At 39.3% G+C, this 20,977-nt stretch overlaps 1 protein-coding gene and 1 pseudogene across 3 annotated transcripts in view; both read left to right on the top strand.

Annotated features, from left to right (window-relative positions):
* SCP2 (sterol carrier protein 2) overlaps nucleotides 1–20,977 on the top strand; it is a 123,202-nt gene that overhangs the window by 53,599 nt on the left and 48,626 nt on the right. For 2 of the 3 annotated variants that reach the window (XM_004025815.5, XM_063698614.1), the window contains exon 11: nucleotides 7,515–7,622. In XM_004025815.5, coding sequence (XP_004025864.1) covers nucleotides 7,515–7,622 — 108 coding nt within the window. Of the gene's footprint in view, nucleotides 1–7,514; nucleotides 7,623–12,776; nucleotides 17,723–20,977 lie in introns of those variants that run through there. The other variant, XM_019018751.4, reaches the window with a different exon arrangement.
* Nucleotides 14,245–17,722, top strand: LOC101145002 (tubulin beta chain-like; annotated as a pseudogene).

Genomic DNA, 20,977 nt, shown 5'->3' with positions numbered 1-20,977 from the left:
AACGTTGGCTCTGCCACACTGTGGGAAGTGAATGTAAGCTGTTTTGGTAGTGGACTTTTTAGAACTTGTGGTATTAGGCAGTACCAACACTAAGATGATGGAGTGTCCAAATAATTTGTATTGTGATTATATTATTTGTCTGGAAGGCTCTTTTATCTGACCAAAATAGCTACTCCATCTTTCTTATGCCTATTCTTTGCATGAGATTTTATTCATTTGCTTTCAACCTATTTATGTTAATTTATTTAAAGTGTATCTCTTATAGGCAGCATGTAAGCAATAATTTTTTTTTGTTTTTTCGTTTTTCTGAGACGGAGACTCTCTCTGTAGCCCAGGCTGGAGTGCAGTGGTGCAATCTCAGCTCAATGCAACCTCCACTTCCTGGGTTCAAGTGATTCTCCTGCCTCAGCCTCCTGTGTAGCTGGGATTACAGACACCCGCCAACGTGCCCGGCTAATTTTTGTATTTTTAGTAGAGACAGGGTTTCACCATGTTGGCCAGGCTGGTCTCAAACTCCTGACCTCAGGTGATCCACCCACCTAGGTTTCCTAAAGTGCTGGAATTACAGGCGTGAGCCACTGCGCCCAGCCGTGATAATGTATTTTTTAAAATCTACTTTGTTGATTTCTGCCTTTTAACTGGAGTGTTGAAACCTGTGCTGATAATGATAGCCACTAGCTATACTTTAGTCTTTGAAATGTAGCTAGTCCAAATTGACGTGTGCTGTAAGTGTGAAGTACACATGGAGTTTTGGAGACTTAATATTGAAAAATAGAATGTAAAGTATTTCATTAATAATTTTTTTTTTTTTTTTTTTTTTTTTGAGACAGAGTCTCGCTTTGTCGCCCAGGCTGGAGTGCAATGGTGTGATCTCGGCTCATTGCAACTTCTGCCTCCTGGGTTCAAGCGATTCTTGTGCCTCAGCCTCCCGAGTATTACAGGTGCGCATGCTACCATGCCCAGCTAATTTTTGTAATTTTAGTAGAGACAGGGTTTCACCATGTTGCGCGGGCTGTTCTCAAACTCCTGGCTTCAAGTGATCCACCCGCCTCAGCCTCCCAAAGTGCTGGGTTTGCAAGCATGAGCCACCTGGCTCACTGATAATTTTTTTATGTTGATTACATGTTGAATGAAAATATTTTATATATATATATAATGTATATATTAAATAAAATATATACTAGAAAATTTAAAAGTATTGTGTGGGCATTATCTTTCTGTTAGACAATATTTATTTAGATAATTAATGTAATTATTGATATAGTAGGATTTAGGTTGGTCATTTAATTATCTGTTTTCTATTTGTCCCCTGTAATTTTTGTTCCCCTGTGCCCCTCCTCTTGACTTCTTTTGCATTATTTAAATATTTTTAGTATGCCATTTCAACTTATCGATTGCTTTTTTCACCATATCTCTTTGTTTTTTCTTCTTTGTTTATCCCGGTGGTTGCTATAGAGCATGGTTTATCAACCTTGGCACTATTGACATTTGAGCTCTATCATTCTTGTGATACAGCTTGTGCATAGTAGGATATTCAGCAATATCCCTACCTCTTATCTACTAAATGCCAGTAGCACCACCCCCCACAGTTGTAACAACCATAAAATGTCTTCAAATATTGTCAAATGTCTTCTGGGGAGTAAAATCTCTCCCAGTTGGCCGGGCGCGGTGGCTCAGGCCTGTAATCCCAGCACTTTGGGAGGCCAAGGCGGGCAGATAACAAGGTCAGGAGATCGAGACCATCCTGGCTAACACGGTGAAACCCCCTCTCTACTAAAAATACAAAAAATTAGCCGGGCGTGGTGTTGGGCGCCTGTAGTCCCAACTACTTGGGAGGCTAAGGCAGGAGAATGGTGTGAACCTGGGAGGCGGAGCTTGCAGGGAGCTGATATCATACCACTGCACTCCAGCCTGGGTGACAGAGCGAGACTCCATCTCAAAAAAAAAAAAAAAAACTCTCCCAGTTGAGAACCACTGCGATAAGAATTATAGTATGCCTTCTTAAGCGTCTCCTTTGAGTTAATATTGTGCCACTTCACATAAAATGTAGAAGCCTTGCAACCGTATAGGTCCATTCACTGACTCCTCTTTGCCCTACACTGTCCCTTATGTTATAATTGTCATATGTGTTATATCTATTTACATTGAAAACCCAAATATATAATATTATAAGTTTTGCTTTCAACAGTCATACACTTAGATGTCTGTTATATGTCATGGGTAAAAATGTCACACATAATTTTAAAGATACTAAGAGGGAAAAAGTATTTTATACTTATCCAGATATTTATCATTTTTTGTTGTTCTTCATTCTTGAACACCCAAGTTTTTCTCTGTAATCATTTTCTTTAGCCTAAGGAACTTTTTGTAGCATTTTTTATAAAGCAGATCTCTTGGAGATGAATTCTCTTAGTTTTCCTTCAACTGAAAATGTCTTTGCTTAACCTTAATTCCTAAAGGAACTCTGGGCTGATTATAGAATTCTAGGTTGACACGTCTTTTAGCACTTAAAACATGTTGTTTCAGTCTTCTGACCACCATAGTTTCTAACGAGGAGTCATGGTTGTTCAAATTGTTGTTTCTCTGTATGTGATGGGCCATTTTTCTCTAGCTATTCTCAAGATTTTTAGCAGTTTGTGCAATGTCTAGGCATGGTTTTCTTTTAATTTATTCTCTGTTGTGTTTTCTGAGTTTCTTAAGTCTGAAAATGCAAATTTTTACCAAATTTGGCAAGTTTTCAGCCATTATTTCTTTAAATTTATGTTCTGTCCCAATTTTTTCCTCCTCTTCTTCTGGACTTCCAATGATGCATGTATTAGACCTTTGGATATTGTCCCATAGGTCCCTGAAACTGTTCACTTTGAATCCCCTTTTCTCTCTGTTCTTCACATTTGATAATTTATGTTGATATATCTTTAAATTCACTGACTCTTCCTTCATCTTCTTTCTACTCACAAACCATTCTAATGAGTTTTCTATTTCAAATATTGTATTTTCAGTTCTAAAATTTCCATTTGGTTCATTTTATAGTTTCTATTTCTCTGCTGAGAGCTTACATCTTTTTGCTGATTTCTAGTGGGCTTTCTTTACCTTGTAGTTCTAACAGCTGTTTTAAAGTCTTTAATAATTCCATAATCTGGGCTTTCTTGGGTTTTGCATCTGTTGATTGTCTTTTACCTTGAGAGTATTGGTTACATTTTCTGATTCTTTGTATAGCAAATAATTTTGGATTGCATCCTGGACAGGGTGAATGTCCTATTATATAGATCCTTTGGAGAACGTTGATGTTTCTGTTTTAGCAAGCATTTAAGCCAGTATGTTCTGACAATAAGTTCTGTCTTGCCTTCTGAGGGTGGTGGTTAAAGTCTTTGCTCAGCTCTCTAAACGTATGCCTACGTCAGAGTGAGCCTGAGACTTGTACAGGTCTATACGCAGAATTAGGGGATCCTCTTCTCTGGCTCTCTCCACTATGGACTTCTTCCCTTACTCTCCAGCCTGCAGAGATTTCTTTTCCTAGTTCCTTTGGTTAGGAAGATGGGGTTTCTGTTAGAGTTTTAGCTACCTTTGCTGTTTCTGCTGCCATGCTGTTCCAGAGCTGTGCTCAACCCTGGGGCAAAGCTGTTGAGAGAGAGAGAGCCTAAAAAGAAAAAAAGACAACCAGGACCTCACCCTTATGCAGTAGCTTCTCCAAGTTTTGACTTGCTCTATAATCCCCCTGCTTTTATTTACTTTTCAGAGTCCTCAGGCAGTTTTTTTAATTTTTATTTTTATATCCAGTGTTTTCAGTTGTTATCAATGCAAGAGATAAACTGTAGTGAACATATTCTGCCTAATATGGAACTTAATCTCAAAGTTAAATATTTTATGTAGATACAGATATAAAATGATTACTTTCTTTTTTTTTTTTTCTTTGAGATGGAGTTTCACTCTTGTTGCCCAGGCTGGAGTGCAGTAGCGCTATCTCAGCTCACCACAACCTCCGCCACCTGGGTTCAAGCAATTCTCCTGCCTCAGCCTCCTGAGTAGCTGGGATTGCAGGCATGCGCCACCATGCCCAGCTAATTTTGTATTTTTAGTAGAGACGGGGTTTCACCATGTTGGCCAGGCTGGTCTCGAACTCCTGACCTCAGGTGATCTGCCCACCTTGGCCTCCCAAAGTGCTGGGATTATAGGTGTGAGCCACAACACCCAGCTTTTCTTCTTTTTTTTTTTTTTTTCCGAGACAAAGTTTTGCTCTTGCTGGCCAGGCTGGAGTACAATGGTGAGATCTCAGCTCACTGCAACCTCCCCTTCTCGGGTTCAGGCGATTCTCCTGCCTCAGCCTCCCGAGTAGCTGGGATTACAGGGGTACACCACCACGCCTGGCTAATTTTTGCATATTTTTTGGTAGAGACGGGATTTCACCATGTTGGTCAGGCTGGTCTCGAACTCCTGACCTCAGGTGATCCACCCACCCCAGCCTCCCAAAGTGCTGGGATTACAGGTGTGAGCCACCAGGCCTGGCCAAAATGATTACTTTCAAACTTATACTCCTTGCTTGAACTGCTTCTCCAACCTCTAGACTCAAGAATCCAGCTGCCTACTTTTTAGGGGTTTCTTTGGATGTCTCATAAGCATCTCAAACCTAAGTCCAAAATTGAGCTATGGATATTTTTCAAACTTTCTCCTCCCTCAGTCTTCCCCATCCTCCTGTTGCTTAAACTGGAAACCATCAGGCTTGAATTCTTTTCTCTCTCTCACAATCATCATTAAATCTATCTCTAAGTCCTGTTGGCTATGGACTCTACCTTCAAAATAAATCCAGAATATGACCACATCTCACCACTTTTGTCATTGCCAGCCTAGTGCAGAACAGCATCGTTTCTCATTTATATTATTGTTGGAGTCTTATGGCTGGTCCCGTGCTTCTGCCTTGTCTCTCCAGACTGAAGCTAGAATGTGCAGCAAATCAGTTCATTAATTCATTCAAAACCCAGTAGTTTCTCAACTCACTCAGATGAACAAGCCAAATATGATCTGTCCTCCTTACTCCCCACTCCCATCTCTGACTTCCTCTGCTTTTCTCTGAATCTTCTACTCTGCTGCAGCCACATTGGCTTCCTTCTTCAAGCACTGGAAGCTCGCTCCTGTTTCAGGGCCTTTGTTCCAAACATACATGATGTGCTCCCTCACTCCCTTCAGGTCTTTGACTAATGTCCTTCTCAGTGGAAGCTTTCTCCGATCACTTTGTTTGAAATACAAACCACTCACCTCCATCTTCCTTGTCTCAATGTGTCCTATACCCTTTTCCTGCTTTCTTTTTTCCCTTGGCATTTATCACCACTTTACATATTTCTTTACTTATTTTATATATTGTCTGTCTTTTCCTCACCCCTCTCTCCACAATAACTTAAACTCCATGATAGTAGGGATTTTCGTTTGGTTCACTATTGTATCCATAAGTTCCTAGTTTAGTTTTTGGCACAGAACAGGTATAATAATTGTTTTCCAAAAGCGTATGCATTTGTTTTCCTATCTATGCTAGGTGAGAGCGTTCATTTACAGTACTTTAATCTCTGAATATTTTTAGTTGATGAGTTCAAGATAACTTCCCTTTGGAATCTTTTAATACTTTACAAGATTGTATATATTATAGGAAAAGTGTAGTGAATTATTCACTTTTAGGGGTTAGCTTGTGTTTAGTTTGCTATTACTTGCTACAGAAACAATATTTAGCAGTTTGTAAGTAGCAATAGTAGATAGATTTATCTCTTATGACTAGAGCCTCAGAGCAATTTCTAAGGTAGAAACATACCGAAAAATAAAAGAGAGAGTGCCTTAACCAATGGTTTTATCTATAACCTAGATTTAAAGCCAAATTAGAAGTGTCAGTCATCTAAAATCCTGTGATTAGTGTATTTCATTTTATCAACAGAGGAACTTTTGTTTTTGAAGGCAATATAATATATTAGCTGAGAACACAGGCTGTGGAGCCAGGCTCCCTGAGTATTAATCCTAGATCTCTTGCTGTTGCCTTGGTTGATTTCTTAATATCTCTGTCTGTTTTCTCATCTAGGAAATGAGAATGATAGCACCTACTTCATAAGATTGAATATTAAATTTTATAAATAGTCATCACTCAGTATCTGTGGGGTTTTTTTTCTAAGACCTCCCACAGATACCAAAATCCATGGAAGCTGCTTATATAAAATGGCATAATTTTTGCATATAACCTATGCACACCCTCCTGTATACTTTAAATAATCTCTAGATTACCTATAATAACTACATATCACTTCATTCACATGGATTCAATGTAGTACTCAGCACATACAAATTGAAGTTTTGCTTTTTGTAATTTTTTTCTTCTGAATATATATATATATATATATATATATATATATATATATTTATTTATTTATTTATTTGAGACAGAGTTTTGCTCTTGTCGCCCAGGCTGGAGTGCAATGGCATGACCTTGACCTTGGCTCACTGCAACCTCTGCCTCCCAGGTTCAAGCGATTCTCCTGCCTCAGCCTCCCAAGTAGCTGGGATTACAGGGGTGCGCCACCATGCCTGGCTAATTTTTGTATTTTTAGTAGAGATAGGGTTTCACCATGTTGGCCAGGCTGGTCTCGAACTCCTGACTTTAGGTGATCTACCTGCCTCGGCCTCCCAAAGTGCTGGGATTACAGGCATCAGCCATGGTGCCCGGCCTCTTCTGAATATTTTTGATTTGTGGATGGTTGAATCCATGATGTGGAACCCATGGATGCTGACTATATATACAGAAAATAATTAGAACAAGAGCTGACCCAGAGTGAGTGCTCAAAGCTATTAGCTACCTTTGACAGCATTGCCACCAACATTACTATCATTATTTGGAGCGTCCACATCTTATTACTTTATCGTAAATAGATGTGGAAGACAATTTTATACAATACATACATTTTTATTTATTTCTTAAGCATCTGGAAGAATGACCAAATGACCAAGAAATTGACAGGAACATTGAAGCCACCAAGCATGTGAAGTAATTTTTTCTTTAACCTTACTTTTGTGGCTCAACAGTGTTTTCAGACATTTCTCTTCATTTTATGAAAGTGCCTTTTTTCTCCTGTTTTTCCATATTTATTAAAAATACTTATATAGTATATAGCAGTACAGATGAAAATAGAAAAGAACACATTTTGGCAAAATTATGCAGTTTTAAAGCTGACAGTTATTTTAGTTATAGCATTATATCCATTTCAGTTCTATTCTCCTAGTTCTCTGAATCTCTACCATATTTAGAGTAATTTTGGAAGTCAGAGAGCTCTAAGGAACTAATAGGAGCTTTTGTTTCATACAGGAAATGTTCTGAAAATGTAAGTATTTATTACTTTTAAAAGTGCTTATGTCAAATTGTTGTTAGTTTGAACTGTTAAGAAATATTTGCTCCAAGAAATTCTTGGCTATATGGAAATCTTATAAAAGCATATCATTTGTTCTATTGTTACTATTAACATTTGTGAATATTATTTTTTCTTCTATAGGACAAGGTGCAACGCTGGTTGATAGAGGAGATAATACATATGGAGGAAAGTGGGTCATAAATCCTAGTGGTGGACTGATTTCAAAGGGACACCCACTAGGCGCTACAGGTAATGCTACATACAGATTTCATACATTTTAAAATCATATTTTCCTTAAGTGTGAATGAGTTAGTCTTTCATTTGAATGAAAGATTATATTCTCTGAACTTGGTAGCTGGTGCTTTAAATGATTGTTTAGCTTCAATATTTTTGATGTTCCATTAAGTAGAGCACACTTAAATAATCTTCATTAATTGATGAGAATTTGAATTAATTAAAACTAAATTCAGGATGTTTCCAAATAGAGATCTTACTAGACCTGCTAAATAAGAATCATTTGAAATGAGCGTGTTATTTATATGTAGTTGTATACATGGTTGACATTGCATGGAAATTATTTTCTCTTGAGACAACTGGACTAGAATTTATAAAGTAAGAATTTTACTATGGCTCTGCTGTTGACTGGCCGGCCGTGTGAAACTATTTTTATCAGTCAATCACTTTAACTTTTAATTCCTTAATTATAAAATGACAAACTTGTACACTGCAGTTTCTGTTTTTTTAAGTAAAAAAATTAAGCCCAAACCTCACCATGCAATTCCTTTTTTCTTTCTTTCTTTTCTTTTTTTTTTTTTTTTGAGATGGAGTCTCGCTCTGTTGCCCAGGCTGGAAAGAAGTGGCACAATTTCGGCTCATTGCAGCCCCTGCCTCCCGGGTTCAAGCCATTCTCCTGCCTCAGCCTCCTGAGTAGCTGGGACTACAGGCTTGTGCCACCATGCCCAGCTAATTTTTGTATTTTTTTTTTTTTTAGTAGAGATGGGGTTTCACCATGTTGGCCAGGCTGGTCTTGAACTCCTGACCTCAAGTGATCCACCTCCCTCAGCCTCCCAGAGTTCTGGGATTACCGACATGGGCCACACATGGCCACAACATGCATTTTTAATATATCACAGTCTACCTTCAAATAGTGTTATGCCATTTTGTATATAACGTAAGATTTTTACAGCTGCCTATCTATCTACCTTCTCCTATCTTTTGTGTTATTGTTTCCATACACTTATTCCTAAGTATATTATAACCCTCACAATATACTATTATTATTGTTGCTTTAAACAATCTAATATCTTTCAAAGAAATCTAAAAATTATGGGGATGATCAGTGATGTTATGGGAAGTGGCAAAATAACAACATCCAAAAATCCTGTCCTTTATAAAAGTTTGGAGAACTCTGGCAAAAATTGTCAAGATCAACTTTTTCCATAACTTTAAAAATTAACCAGATTTACAACAATCTGTTGGGAGTGGAGGTGGGGGGTGCTTAAAACAACAACAAGGAACATAATCTCTGTGAGAGCAACGAGCTTTGTGGCATTTTCACCTGCCTTAACACCTCCCCCTTTCTGCAGCTCCACTGTAGCCTTGAAAACCTACAGCTTGCAGTCATGGTGAAAATTAGCAGCCTAGCTGGCACTGAGCAAGTCAGAACAGAGTTGGAGCTCTTTCAAAGCCCCTTCCTTAGAGAGCTGTCATTATATGACCTGTCTGACAGTGTCCTGGTAAACCCCACTTGAAAGCTTTGTCTTTATTTCACCTCACTGAAAACTCACCCAGTGCAAAGAGTATTTTCCCTAGAGGCAATTGTCAAGAAAAATCAGCCACAACTGTTCAACAAAGTAGCTACCTCAGGTGCCAATTGGGGTAAACAACAAAATAACCAAAAAAAAAAAAAAAAGGAAAAGTTGGGGAGTAGGATGTCCATAGGGGGCTTTGAAAAGATCTGATATGTTCCTGAGAATCTAGAAGGCTAATGGCGTATATAAGGTCAGAGTTGTGTGCATGCTCAGGAAAGACCTGAGAAGGTCCTAAGCTCACCTCTGGCTAAACTTGGGGCTCTGCACAAGCAAAAGGCAAAGGCTAAGGTAGAATTGTAAACTGCCTGGCTGAGTACCACATTATGCAGGTAGAGGTCCAGTAAAGACCAGGAGACTTTTTAGTTCAGTCATTTAAGGACATCTCTGTCCAGTCAGTAGCTGAGAGAAGAGAAAATTCAGTGGCCATGTGGGACAAAGATTACAGACTTTATAGAATTAGCTTGGAAAAGTCACTAAATAAACAACCACAACAATAAACAGCAACAACAACAACAAACTGGGAAAGAGGAGGATTTGATTGATTTTTAGAGAAGCTACATTATTTAAAATGTCCAGTTTTCAACAAAAAAAGAGAAAGACATGCAGATAAACAATAAAGGGTGACCTATGTACCTAGGAAAAAAAGCAGTCAATAGAGACTATCCCCGAGGAAGCCAAAACATTGTACTTACTAGACAAAGACTTTAACTAGCTATTTTAAATATATTAAAGGAAACCATATATAAAGAACTAAAGGAAAGTATGAGAACAATGTTTCTCCAGGTAGAGAATATTAATAAATAGAAATTATAAAAAAGACAACCAGGCACGGTGGGTCAGGAGATCAAGACCATCCTGGCTAACGCGGTGAAACACCGTCTCTACTAAAAATACAAAAAGTTAGCCGGGCGCGGTGGCGGGCGCCTGTAGTCCCAGCTACTTGGGAGGCTGAGGCAGGAGAATGGCGTGAACCCGGGAGGCGAAGCTTGCAGTGAGCCGAGATCGTGCCACTGCACTCCAGCCTGGACGACAGAGCGAGACTCCGTCTCAAAAAAAAAAAAAAAAAAAAAAGAAAAAATTAAAGGTATAGATGGAGAAGAAGAACCATTTAAGAATAATGAGAGGGAATGCTCAGTTAGCCAAGGAAGGAGAGTGTTTCAAAAGTAAGAGATTAGGCCACAAAAGTTAGATAGATAAAGAATGAAAAGTGTCCTTCAGATTTGGCTGTTACAAAGTCATTGGCAATCCTGGAGCAATTTTGAAGAAGTGTTTTGCATGGAAGCAGATGAGATTCAGAAAGAATTATAAGTGAGAAAGTGGCAATAATAGTTCAGGTACACTTTTAGAAATAGTGGCTATGAATGGAAAGTGATATATATGTAAGGGATGTACCTGAATTATAGGTACGTGTTCTGTATGAATGAAGTCTTGGGTTTGAACCTAGCCTCTTCACTCTCTTTAGTATGTAGCTTAGCCAGTTAATCCTAGTTTCTTATCCATAAAATGGGAATATAGTACCTACCTTATAAGGCTGTTCTGTGGATTAAATGAGGAAATATATGTATGTAAAGTATATAGTAGAGTCCCCCAAAAATAGTAGGAACACAATAACTTCCAGAATTCTCTTCCCAACTACAAAAGGGAGCCATGATGGACCTGCTTAACTGGTTCTTGTTTGTTTGTTTGCCAGTAATAAACCTCTTGTTTTTTTTTCTTTCTTTTTTTTTTTTTTCTTGAAACGGAGTCTTGCTCTGTCGCCCAGGCTGGAGCGCAGTAGCGCGATCTTGGCTCACTGCAACCTCCGCCTCCCAGGTTCAAGCGATTCTTCTGCCTCAGCCTCCCAAGTAGCTGGGATTACGGGCATGTGCCACCACGCCCAGCTAATTTTTGTATTTTTAGTGGAGACGGGGTTTCACCAGGTTGGTCAGGCTGGTCTTGAACTCCTGACCTTGTGATCTGCCTGCCTCGGCCTCCCAAAGTGCTGGGATTACAGGCATGAACCACCACGCCCAGCCCAAACCTCTTGTTTTTATCACAGTATGAAAAATAATTTTTAACCATTTTTGGAAAAGAATGTTCTTTAATTTGTTTTTTTTTTGTGATAACAGATCAATTTTAATTCTAGTACCTGAAGCTATACAAGGGTATGCTCTATAAACTTCATGGGACTGTTGTACACACTTGATAAAGTGACAACTGTGCAATACCACTTAGCATCTCAAAATCAGGAACATACTATTGAATTGCTTAAACACAATCCACAGAATTAAAAACAAAATCAGATGCCATCCACAGTTATACTAATTATCCATTAAAAGCTTACACTTATTACTTGAAATAACAATATCTAGCAGGGAATACTGAAAGTGATTTCAGAGTCTCATCCTGTTGTACTATATTGGGAAGGTTTCTTGAGTAGATATGTGACTGGCCAAAGATGGGTACAACCAAGACCAGACCAGCAAGTAAAAGTTCTACCACAGTTTCTGTAGTTTCCACTTGTTTTTCTTTGTCAGTTAAAAGTGAACAGTGAGAATTAAATACTTATCTTTACATATACACAAGGTATGCTATGAAAGCATATCTGCTTACAAACATAAAAATACTTGTTAACTAGTTTGATAAGAAAATAATGTATAAAAGTATATAGCAAAAACATTAATCATCTCTGACCCCGGAAAGATCAATTCCATATTTTATATTACAAACAAAAACAGTTTTAGTTTTTTGAATCCCTTACCCAGAAATACTTGAAAAGGAAGACAGACAGAAATTATTCCTTTTTACCCTTAGCGTGGCTGTGAAAAATAGTTAAATTAAAAAATCAAGTACACTGAAATATCTAAGTCCTAAATGAGTCCAAATATTTGACCACGTAGAATATTATCATCTTCAAGAGTAGGAGTAGTAACACAGGCTTTTATGAGCAGTTTTTAATCCATAAATACAATAGGCATTTGATATTTTGGCCACCAGAAAACAAAAGTTGTAGTATCAGTAAAGGTCTGAGATGGTTCACTTTTGTAGATTCGATTCAGTGTATTTAAGGTTAACAAAGGCTGACATTGAAATGTTTAAAGATAGGCAAAAATTCACATTAAAAAACCCCTATATTTCTATTTAGAGTAACAGTAGGCGGTATGATTCCAAAAGTTAAAAATTATTTCACAACCTGTAGCTTCAGCTTGGCAAACAGCTTAGATTCCAAAACTGATTCATCTCTATTAAAATGTAAGCACTTAAAAAAAGAGCATGTCTGTGTATATAGACATATATTTTAAAGGAATCAGATAATCTTTGAAGCAGCCTTAGTGTTTCCTTTAAATTTGTCTGGAAATGACCATTGTATTAGCTTCACAGAAAGGACTAGCCAGCTTCTTGGTCTAAGGCTAACATGGTGATCATTTGTCTAAGGCTAACATGGTGATCATTTGTCTAAGGCTAGAAAGGTACCAACAAGATGTAAACTGAGGAGAGGAAGAGAAGATGAGGGCTTTTCCTGGCAGTTGGTAGCTAAAACTGAAGGGATTCTAGAAAATGACACAATGGCAGCCTTTCTTGTCTTTTTCTTTCCGTGTTGGTTCTGGTGAAGGAGGACATTCCTGCTCTTGAAATTTCCTGATAACCCGGACAAGTTCATGGAAAGCTTGATCTACATTCAACCTAATCTTTGCTGATGCCTCCATGTATGTTACCTTAAGTTGCCGTGCTAACTGCTGTCCTCCTTCCTGTGTTACCTGTCTTTGATGATCCAGATCTGCTTTATTACCAATTAAAATCATTGGGAACTCATCACGATCCTTTACTCTGAGAATCTGTCTTTGAAACTTATAGATTTCTTCAAAACTGCCTCTATCTGTGACTGAAAAGACCAACAGGAAGCCCTCGCCAGTCCTCATATACTGTTCTCTCATGGCTCCAAACTCTTCTTGTCCTGCTGTATCCAAAATATCTAGCCGGGCTGCTCTGTCATCTATCACACACTGCTTTGTGTAAGAATCTTCAATGGTTGGATCATAATCCGTTACAAAATAGGACTCCCAACTTAGGAAACAAAACATTTGTAATATGATTGAAGACTCTTACATGCCTCCTCAATAATATTCCCCTCTCTCCTCCCACAACACCAAGAGGTAATCAACATCCTGAATTTGGTATCTGTCATTCTCATGCATTTATACAACATTAGTAATCATATGATAGTATTCCTAAACTACGTTTTGGAGAGGACACCACTGCAAATCTTCAGCTCTCTACTAGCTTTTATCAGTAGCCATCAATTGCAGTTTTAATAGAAATACAAATGCATCAAGTGTCTGTTCTTTAATTTGTAAAGAAAATTTGTTTTCTAGTGTGACACCCTCAAGGTACTGTATCTGTATGTAAATGTTGTGCCCAATGCTACACAGACATTATTTTAAAACTATTTTCTGCCTTTGGTAAATAGACTAAACTGTTTTCTTTATTCCTCAAAAGAATTAGATCATACTACAGTGTTGATTTTGTTGCTAATGGGACATGGAGATGTCTGGATGATAATAAATATTCCTGTGGTATGGTCACTGAAGCCTTTAGGAGTTATGCTGTAGTTTGTGTGTAAAGAAGTGACTTAAATCCTCCTTTCAGACAGCTTCCTTACTCATATAGGAAACCTCTGTTTCATTAGGAGATGAATACGATATTTCATTTTAGTTGTTCTTGTTGACATACAACTTTTTTCTCCTCTGAAATAGCATGTTTTTATTATAATTTGCTTGATTGCCATTGGTAGATATTTTTGTTATGCCATCCACTGAAATACTCAGAAATCATGCTTTATAGTAACAATATAATTTTTCATATCTATATTTGTTATTAAAATTTAGATCTAATTTTTATACAATAAAATGCACAGTTCTGCCTCTCAGAACCTTCCTGCTGCCGCATTTGCACCTTGCTGCTCTAGCCTCTGGGGTGCATTCCATCCTTTCAGCCTGCAACTAGCAGAGAAAAAAAATTACATATTTTCTTGCCCCATGCATACCTTGAGGTGAGCAAAAAAATTAAAATAAATTTTAACCATGAGGGAAATCGTGCACATCCAGGCCTGTCAGTGTCGCAACCGGATGGGTGCCAAGTGCTGGGATGTGATCAGTGATGAACGTGAAATCGACCCCACCAGCACCTAACATGGGGACAGCGACCTGCAGCTGGACTGTGTCTCCATGTACTACAGTGAAGCCATAGATGGCAAATATGTTCCTTGTGCTAACCTGGTGGATCTAGAACCTGGGACCATGGACTCTGCTAGCTCAGGCCCTTTTGGCCAGGTGCTTAAACCAGACAACTTTGTTTTTGGTCAATCTGGGGCAGGCAACAACTGGGCCAAAGGCCACTACATAGAGGGGGCCAAGCTGGTTGATTCAGTTGTAGATGTGGTGCAGGAGGAGTAAGAGAGCTGTGACTGCCTGCAGGGCTTCCAGCTGACCCACTCAATGGGCTCTGGAATGGGTACTCTCTTTATCAGCAAGATCCGAGAAGAGTGCCCTGATTGCATCATGAACACCTTCAGTGTGGTGCCTCCACCCACAGTGTCTGACACCGTGGTCGAGCCCTACAACATCACCCTCTCCGTCCATCAGTCGGTAGAGAACACTGATGAGACCTACTGCATTGACAACGAGGCCCTCTATGACATCTGCTTCCGCACTTTGAAGCTGACCACACCAAACTATGGGGACTTGAACCACCTTGTCTCAGCCACCATAAGCAGTGTTACCACCTGTCTCCGCTTCCCTGGCCAGCTCAATGCTGACCTCCACAAGTTGGCAGTCAAACTGGTGCCCTTACCACATCTCCACTACTTCATGGCTGGCTTTGCCCTCTCACCAGCTGTGGAAGCCAGCAGCATCGAGCTTTCACAGTGCCCAAACTCATCCGGCAGGATTTCAATGCCAAGAACATAATGAGACCCCTGCCACAGCTTATATCTTACTGTGGCTGCTGTCTCTGTGGAGGGATGTCCATGAGCAGATGCTCAACGTGCAGAACCAGAACAGCAGCTACTTTGTGGAGTGGATCCCCAACAACATCAAGACAGCTGTCTGTGACATCCCACCTCATGGCCTCAAGATGGTGGTCACGTTAATCGGCAGCAGCACGGGCATCCAGGAGCTCTTCAGGTGCATCTTGGAGCAGTTCACTGCCATGTTCCCCTGGAAGGCCTTCCTCCACTGGTACACAGCCGAGGGCATGGATGAGATGAGAGTACAGCAAGGCTGAGAGCAACATGAACGACCTTGTCTCTGAGTATCAGCAGTGCCAGGATGCCACCACAGAAGAGGAGGAGGATTTCGGTGAGGAGGCTGAAGAGGAGGCCTAAGGCAGAGCCCCCATCGCCTCAGGCTTCTCAGTTTCCTTAGCCATCTTACTCACCTGCCACTTTTCTCTCCCTCAGAATTTGTGTTTGCTGCCTCAAACATAAATCTAGATCTAGAACAGCGCCTAGCAAGTAGTAGGCACTTAATACTTGTTTGTTGAATGTTTCCTTTCTCTTTCCACTCTGGGAAGCCTAGGTTTCTGCCACTCTGGGTGACCCTGTATTTCCTTCTGGTGCCCATCCCTTCCATCTGTCCAGTTAATATTTCCTCCTTTTTAAAATCTGAAGCTGGGTCTCATCCAGATCTCATTTAGAACCAACTGGGTTTTGAAAGCCCATGTGGATAATGGCCACCATCCTAAGCCCAAAGCGAAAGATGGTAGAAGGTGGCAGGTAGAAGTCACTGCAAGGAAGGGGATGGGATTTTCCATCCTAAAAGTTTTGGAGAGGGAAATCCAGGCTATTGAAGTCATAATTTCCAGGTATTTCCGTTTTCCATTTCTCAGCTTCAAGAGAGGTGTTAGTAGTATTTTCTCCATTTTCAATCTCCCTCCAAGCTCTGCCCTTTGGAGAGGTCTGCCCCACTCTGTCAAGTGGAATCTTTCCCTCTCTGACTCTACCTCTCTCACATATTGAATTCCTCCCTTTCCCCTGATTAGAGAAGGGGATCAAGGGGGGAAAGAGATCAGCCTTGGTCCCTAGGCCTTCAGAAATGCCCTCCTAATCTCCACCTTTTCTTAACCCCCAAAAAGGATTAACATCCCTGACTTTATGTGGGATGGTATATACTGTCACATCAGTGTTTGAGTCATTCCCCAGAGGGAAGGGGAACCCTCCTCCATCTTTTTTGCAACATCTCCTATCTTCCTTTTGCTGTTGCTTTTTCCCCCCTTACACTTGGTTTTGTTCTATCCTACACTACAGATTTATATTTTGAACTTGCTGCTTTTTTTCATATTGAAAATGTGACATTGCTCCAAGAGCCAAAAATAAATGTGAATTGGAAAAAAAATGCACAGTTCTCACAAAAATGTGTACACTAATGTTTACAGCAGCATTATTCATAATAGTCAAAAGCTGGAAACAAGCCAGATGTCTGTCATCAACTGATGAGCAAAATGTGGTATATTTAATTTTATTTTTTTAGATTTTTTTCCAGACAGTCTTACTCTGTCCCCGAGGTTAGAGTGCAGTGATGTGATCTTGGCTCATTGCAACTTCTGCCTCCCTGGTTCAAATGATTCTCCTGCCTCAGCCTCCTGAGTATGTGGGATTACAGGCACCTGCCACCATGCCCAGCTAATTTTTGTATTTTTAGTAGAGACGGGGTTTCATTATGTTGGCCAGGCTGGTCTCAAACTCCTGACCTCAAATGATCCTCCCGCCTTGGCCTTCCAGATGTGAGCCACTGTGTCCGGCCAAAATGTGGTATATTTATACTATGGAATATTTTTTGGCCATGAAAGGAATGAGATACTGAAATACGCTACAATATAGATGAACCTTGAAAACATTTTTAAATTCCATTTTTATGACATGTCCAGAATAGGCAAATCCATAGAGACAGAAAATAGATTAGTGGTTGCTTAGGACTAGGGAACACAGGAGAGAGATAACTAAAGGGTATGTGTGGAGTTTCTTTTTGAGATGATGAAAATGTCCTAAAATTGATTGTGGTGCTAGTTGCACAACTCTGTGAATACACTAAAAACCACTGAATTATACACTTTAAATCGATAATTGTTTTTGAAAATTATATACATCCAGGTAGCAACCAGCCAAAACAAGATCAAAAACATTTTCATTACCCCCCAAAAGTTCTAGCCTGTCTATTTCCAGTCAATCCTCTGGCCTCCCTGAAACATTTCTCTCTCATTCTCCACCACCACCAGGCTGAGATGTTTGACTTCTCTCATGGTAGATTAGTTTTGCTGATCCGTGAACTTCATATAAATGGAATCATACAGCACATGTATGTATTCTTTTGTGTTTGGCTTCTTTCACTCAGCAGATTATAAAATTAATCCAAGTTTTTCCATCAGTAGTTCTTTTTTATTGCCAAGTAGTATTCTATTGTTGAAATATATCAGTTTGCTTATCCATTGTCCTGTGGATGGATATTTGAATTGTTTCCTGTTTAGGGCTGCATGAATAAAATTGCTATGAATGTTTGTACACAAGTCTATTTGGAGACATATATTTTTATTTCTCTTGGGTTGATAACCTGGAGCAAAATTTCTGGGTTATAGGACAGATCCATATGAGTAACTGTCAAAAAGGCCAGGTGCAGTAGCTCATGCCTGTAATCCCAGCACTTTGGGAGGCTGAGGTGGGAGGATTGCTTGAAGCAAGGAATTTGAGACCGGCCTGGGCAGCAAAGCAAGACTTTGTCTCTACAAAATATTAAAAAATTAACTGGGAGCAATAGCATGCACCTGTAGTCTCAGCTACCCAAGAGGCCGAGGTAGGGGGATTGCTTGAGCCCAGGAGTTTGAGATCGGCCTGGGCAACATGGTGAAACCCCATCTCTACAAAAAATACAAAAATTAGTCAGGCATGGTGGCGCACATCTGTGGTCCCAGCTACCTGTGTCTTTCCATACTTTTGCAGGTATATCCATAGGATAAATTTCAAACAGTGGACTCATTGTGTCAAAGGGTAGTATACATTTAAAAATCAGTGGAGATTGCCAAATTTTCTTCAGAAAAGATTGTATCAGTGTATATTTCCAACAGCACAGTATGAGACTGCCTCTTTTCCTTCAGTCTTGTTAATATTGGATTTTTTCCTCAAATGTTAAAAATTTTGCTGATCTTGACAGGTCATCTGTTTTTCTTCCCTGGGTACTGAACAGGTAACCTAAAACACCCCAGGAAGATAGAATTTACTCAATTTTTAAATATTCAGAGAGAGACTCGCATTTCCTGCAGTATCCTTTGATAACCCTTTCTAACATTTGAGTCTACACTGTTGGTAAATTTTTCCTTTTATCATTAATCTTTGAGATATTATATCTAGTGATGGTGTAGCATTTTGTGGGAAAAAAATTATAAATCTTGATGAGTGGTAGTCTGAATAGGGATGAGGAATTATTGAAAAGTAAATGTTTCCTTGCTACATATTGAGGATTTGGATATATTTCGAGGAAATCTGGCACATGGCCATTAGCTGTAATGTGCCCCAAGAAAGAATTCAGACTCCTTGAATTTATATCACAATGACAGTTATGAGTAGCTTAAACATTTTTTCTCTAGTTACTTGGATAACAAACTGCAATAGAATTCTAAGAGATTCAGAAAATGGTCAAGCGAAATTCCAAAATATGTTAAGACTCGTGATGAGGGTGTAAGATTCTCTTCTGTAAATGGTATTAATTTAATTGTAAGACAGTGCTACTTTGGTTGGGAACTCAGTATTGGGGAATTAGCTTTAAAAATTAAAGCTTCATGATACTGGTTTCTGATTTTGTTTAGATCTGGATGAAAGGTTCTAGCTGCCATAACAGTATCAATAGTAGAAGAAAATTGTAGTTTTCAGCATTTGAATTGAGTATTCTTTTGTTCATTGTTAGTTTAAAAACATTAATTCCTTTTAGATTTCCATTCAGGATAATTACATTAAACTTGAACTTTTTTTGATTACTTTGCAGTGATCGTATGACAAAAACACATTAGTGTTCAGGTAATAATGCCATATTTTATTCCAGTTTTCAAAGTGCTTTTACATATACTGTCCAACACTTACTGAACACTTGTTTTTTTTTTTGTTTTTTTTTGAGACAGAGTCTTACTCTGTTGCCCAGGCTGGAGTACAGGGGCATGATCTCAGCTCATTGCAACCTCTGCCTCCCAGGTTCAAGTGATTCTTCTGCCTCAACCTCCGGAGTAGCTGGGATTACAGGGACCTGTCACCATGCCCGGTTAATTTTTGTATTTTTAGTAGAGCTGGGGTTTCACCATGTTGGCCAGGCTGGCCTCGAACTACTGACCTCAAGTTATCCACCTTCCAAAGTGCTGGGATTACAGGCGTGAGCTGTCACACCCGGCCTGATCACTTGTTTTAAATGAATAAAGGTTGGACATGGTGGTTCATGCCCATAAATCCCAGGACTTTGGGAGGCCAAGGCAGGAAGATAGCTTGAAGCCAGGAGTTTGAGACCAGCCTGGGCAACAAAGTGAGACCCTAGTTTCTACCAAAAAAAAAAAAAAAAAAAAAAAAGAATAAGTAAAATTTGGCTTTAGTTTATTCTTAGCTATCTCTACTTTTTAAAAAATCCATATTAATGTCTGTAATCTACTGAAAGGACATGAAAGTGCCTTTGAGATACAAAGGATTATTGATTGCTTTGAAGCTAGAAGTGGGTTTTTTTAGTTTGGCCTTTTGTCGTAGTTCAGCCTGGCCTTTTAGGCCTTTAAGAAAGGCCTCTGTGCCTTTCCAGTAGGCTTCAACCTAGTGTTAGGTCCTGATCTTCTGTTATTCAGTCAACATAAGTTCAGTAGTGACTTATTGTGCACCCACCTCATCATTAGGTACTGTAGGGCTGTGAAATACGAGGTCTACTCATAGACCAATTCGGAGCCTCCTGAAGCTTTTAAAAGTATATGTTCCTGCCTGAGTGTGGTGGCTTATGCCTGTAATCCCAGCATTTTGGGAGGCTGAGGCGGGCAGATCACTTGAGCTCAGGAGTTCGAGACCAACCTGGGCAAGATGGTGAAACCCTGTCTCTACAAAAAATGCGAAAATTAGCCAGGCGTGATGGTGCATACCTGTAGTCCCAGCTACTTGGGAGCCTGAGGTGGGAGGGTAGCTTGAGCCCACTAGGCAGAGGTTGCAGTGAGCTGAGATCATGCCACTACACTCCAACCTGTGTGGTAGAGCCAGACCTTGTCTCCAAAAAAAAAAAAATATATATATATATATATATTATATGTTTATATATATATATATAAAATATATATATGTATGTTCCTGTCCTACCCTTAGACATTTTCTTGGGTCTGGGTTGGTCCTAAACAATTTATATTTTTTTAAAGTTCCCCCAGAGCTTCTCATGCATAGCCAGATTTGAGGGCTAGGGTTAGGATATACAAGGTAACTACTAGCCTCAGGAAGTGTATAAGAGGCAGATAATACAAGAACACAAATACTTATATATTTAAATAAGTAATTATAATACAAGGCAGAATGTGCTATAGGAGAAGCACAAAGCAGAAGTATGAAGAGGAGAAAAAGGGAAAGGAGGATGGCAGGGTCACGAAGATTTGCTAAATCCCATCACATGCCTGGTGTTTTGCCAGCATTTCTATCTACTTGAGTTTTGGGGAAGGAGATGCACAAAGAGGAAGCATGTTAAACCAAACTGTTTGCTTTTAACAAACAGGTTTAATTCCTTCTTGCCTATACAAACTCTACCTTTGTTATTTTCTCAATAATAA

This window comes from Gorilla gorilla, chromosome 1, assembly GCF_029281585.2.
Source record: "Gorilla gorilla gorilla isolate KB3781 chromosome 1, NHGRI_mGorGor1-v2.1_pri, whole genome shotgun sequence".
NCBI classification, from domain to species: domain Eukaryota; kingdom Metazoa; phylum Chordata; class Mammalia; order Primates; family Hominidae; genus Gorilla; species Gorilla gorilla.
Note: the sequence above shows the minus strand (reverse complement) of the source record. Positions and strands in the feature narration are given on the sequence as shown.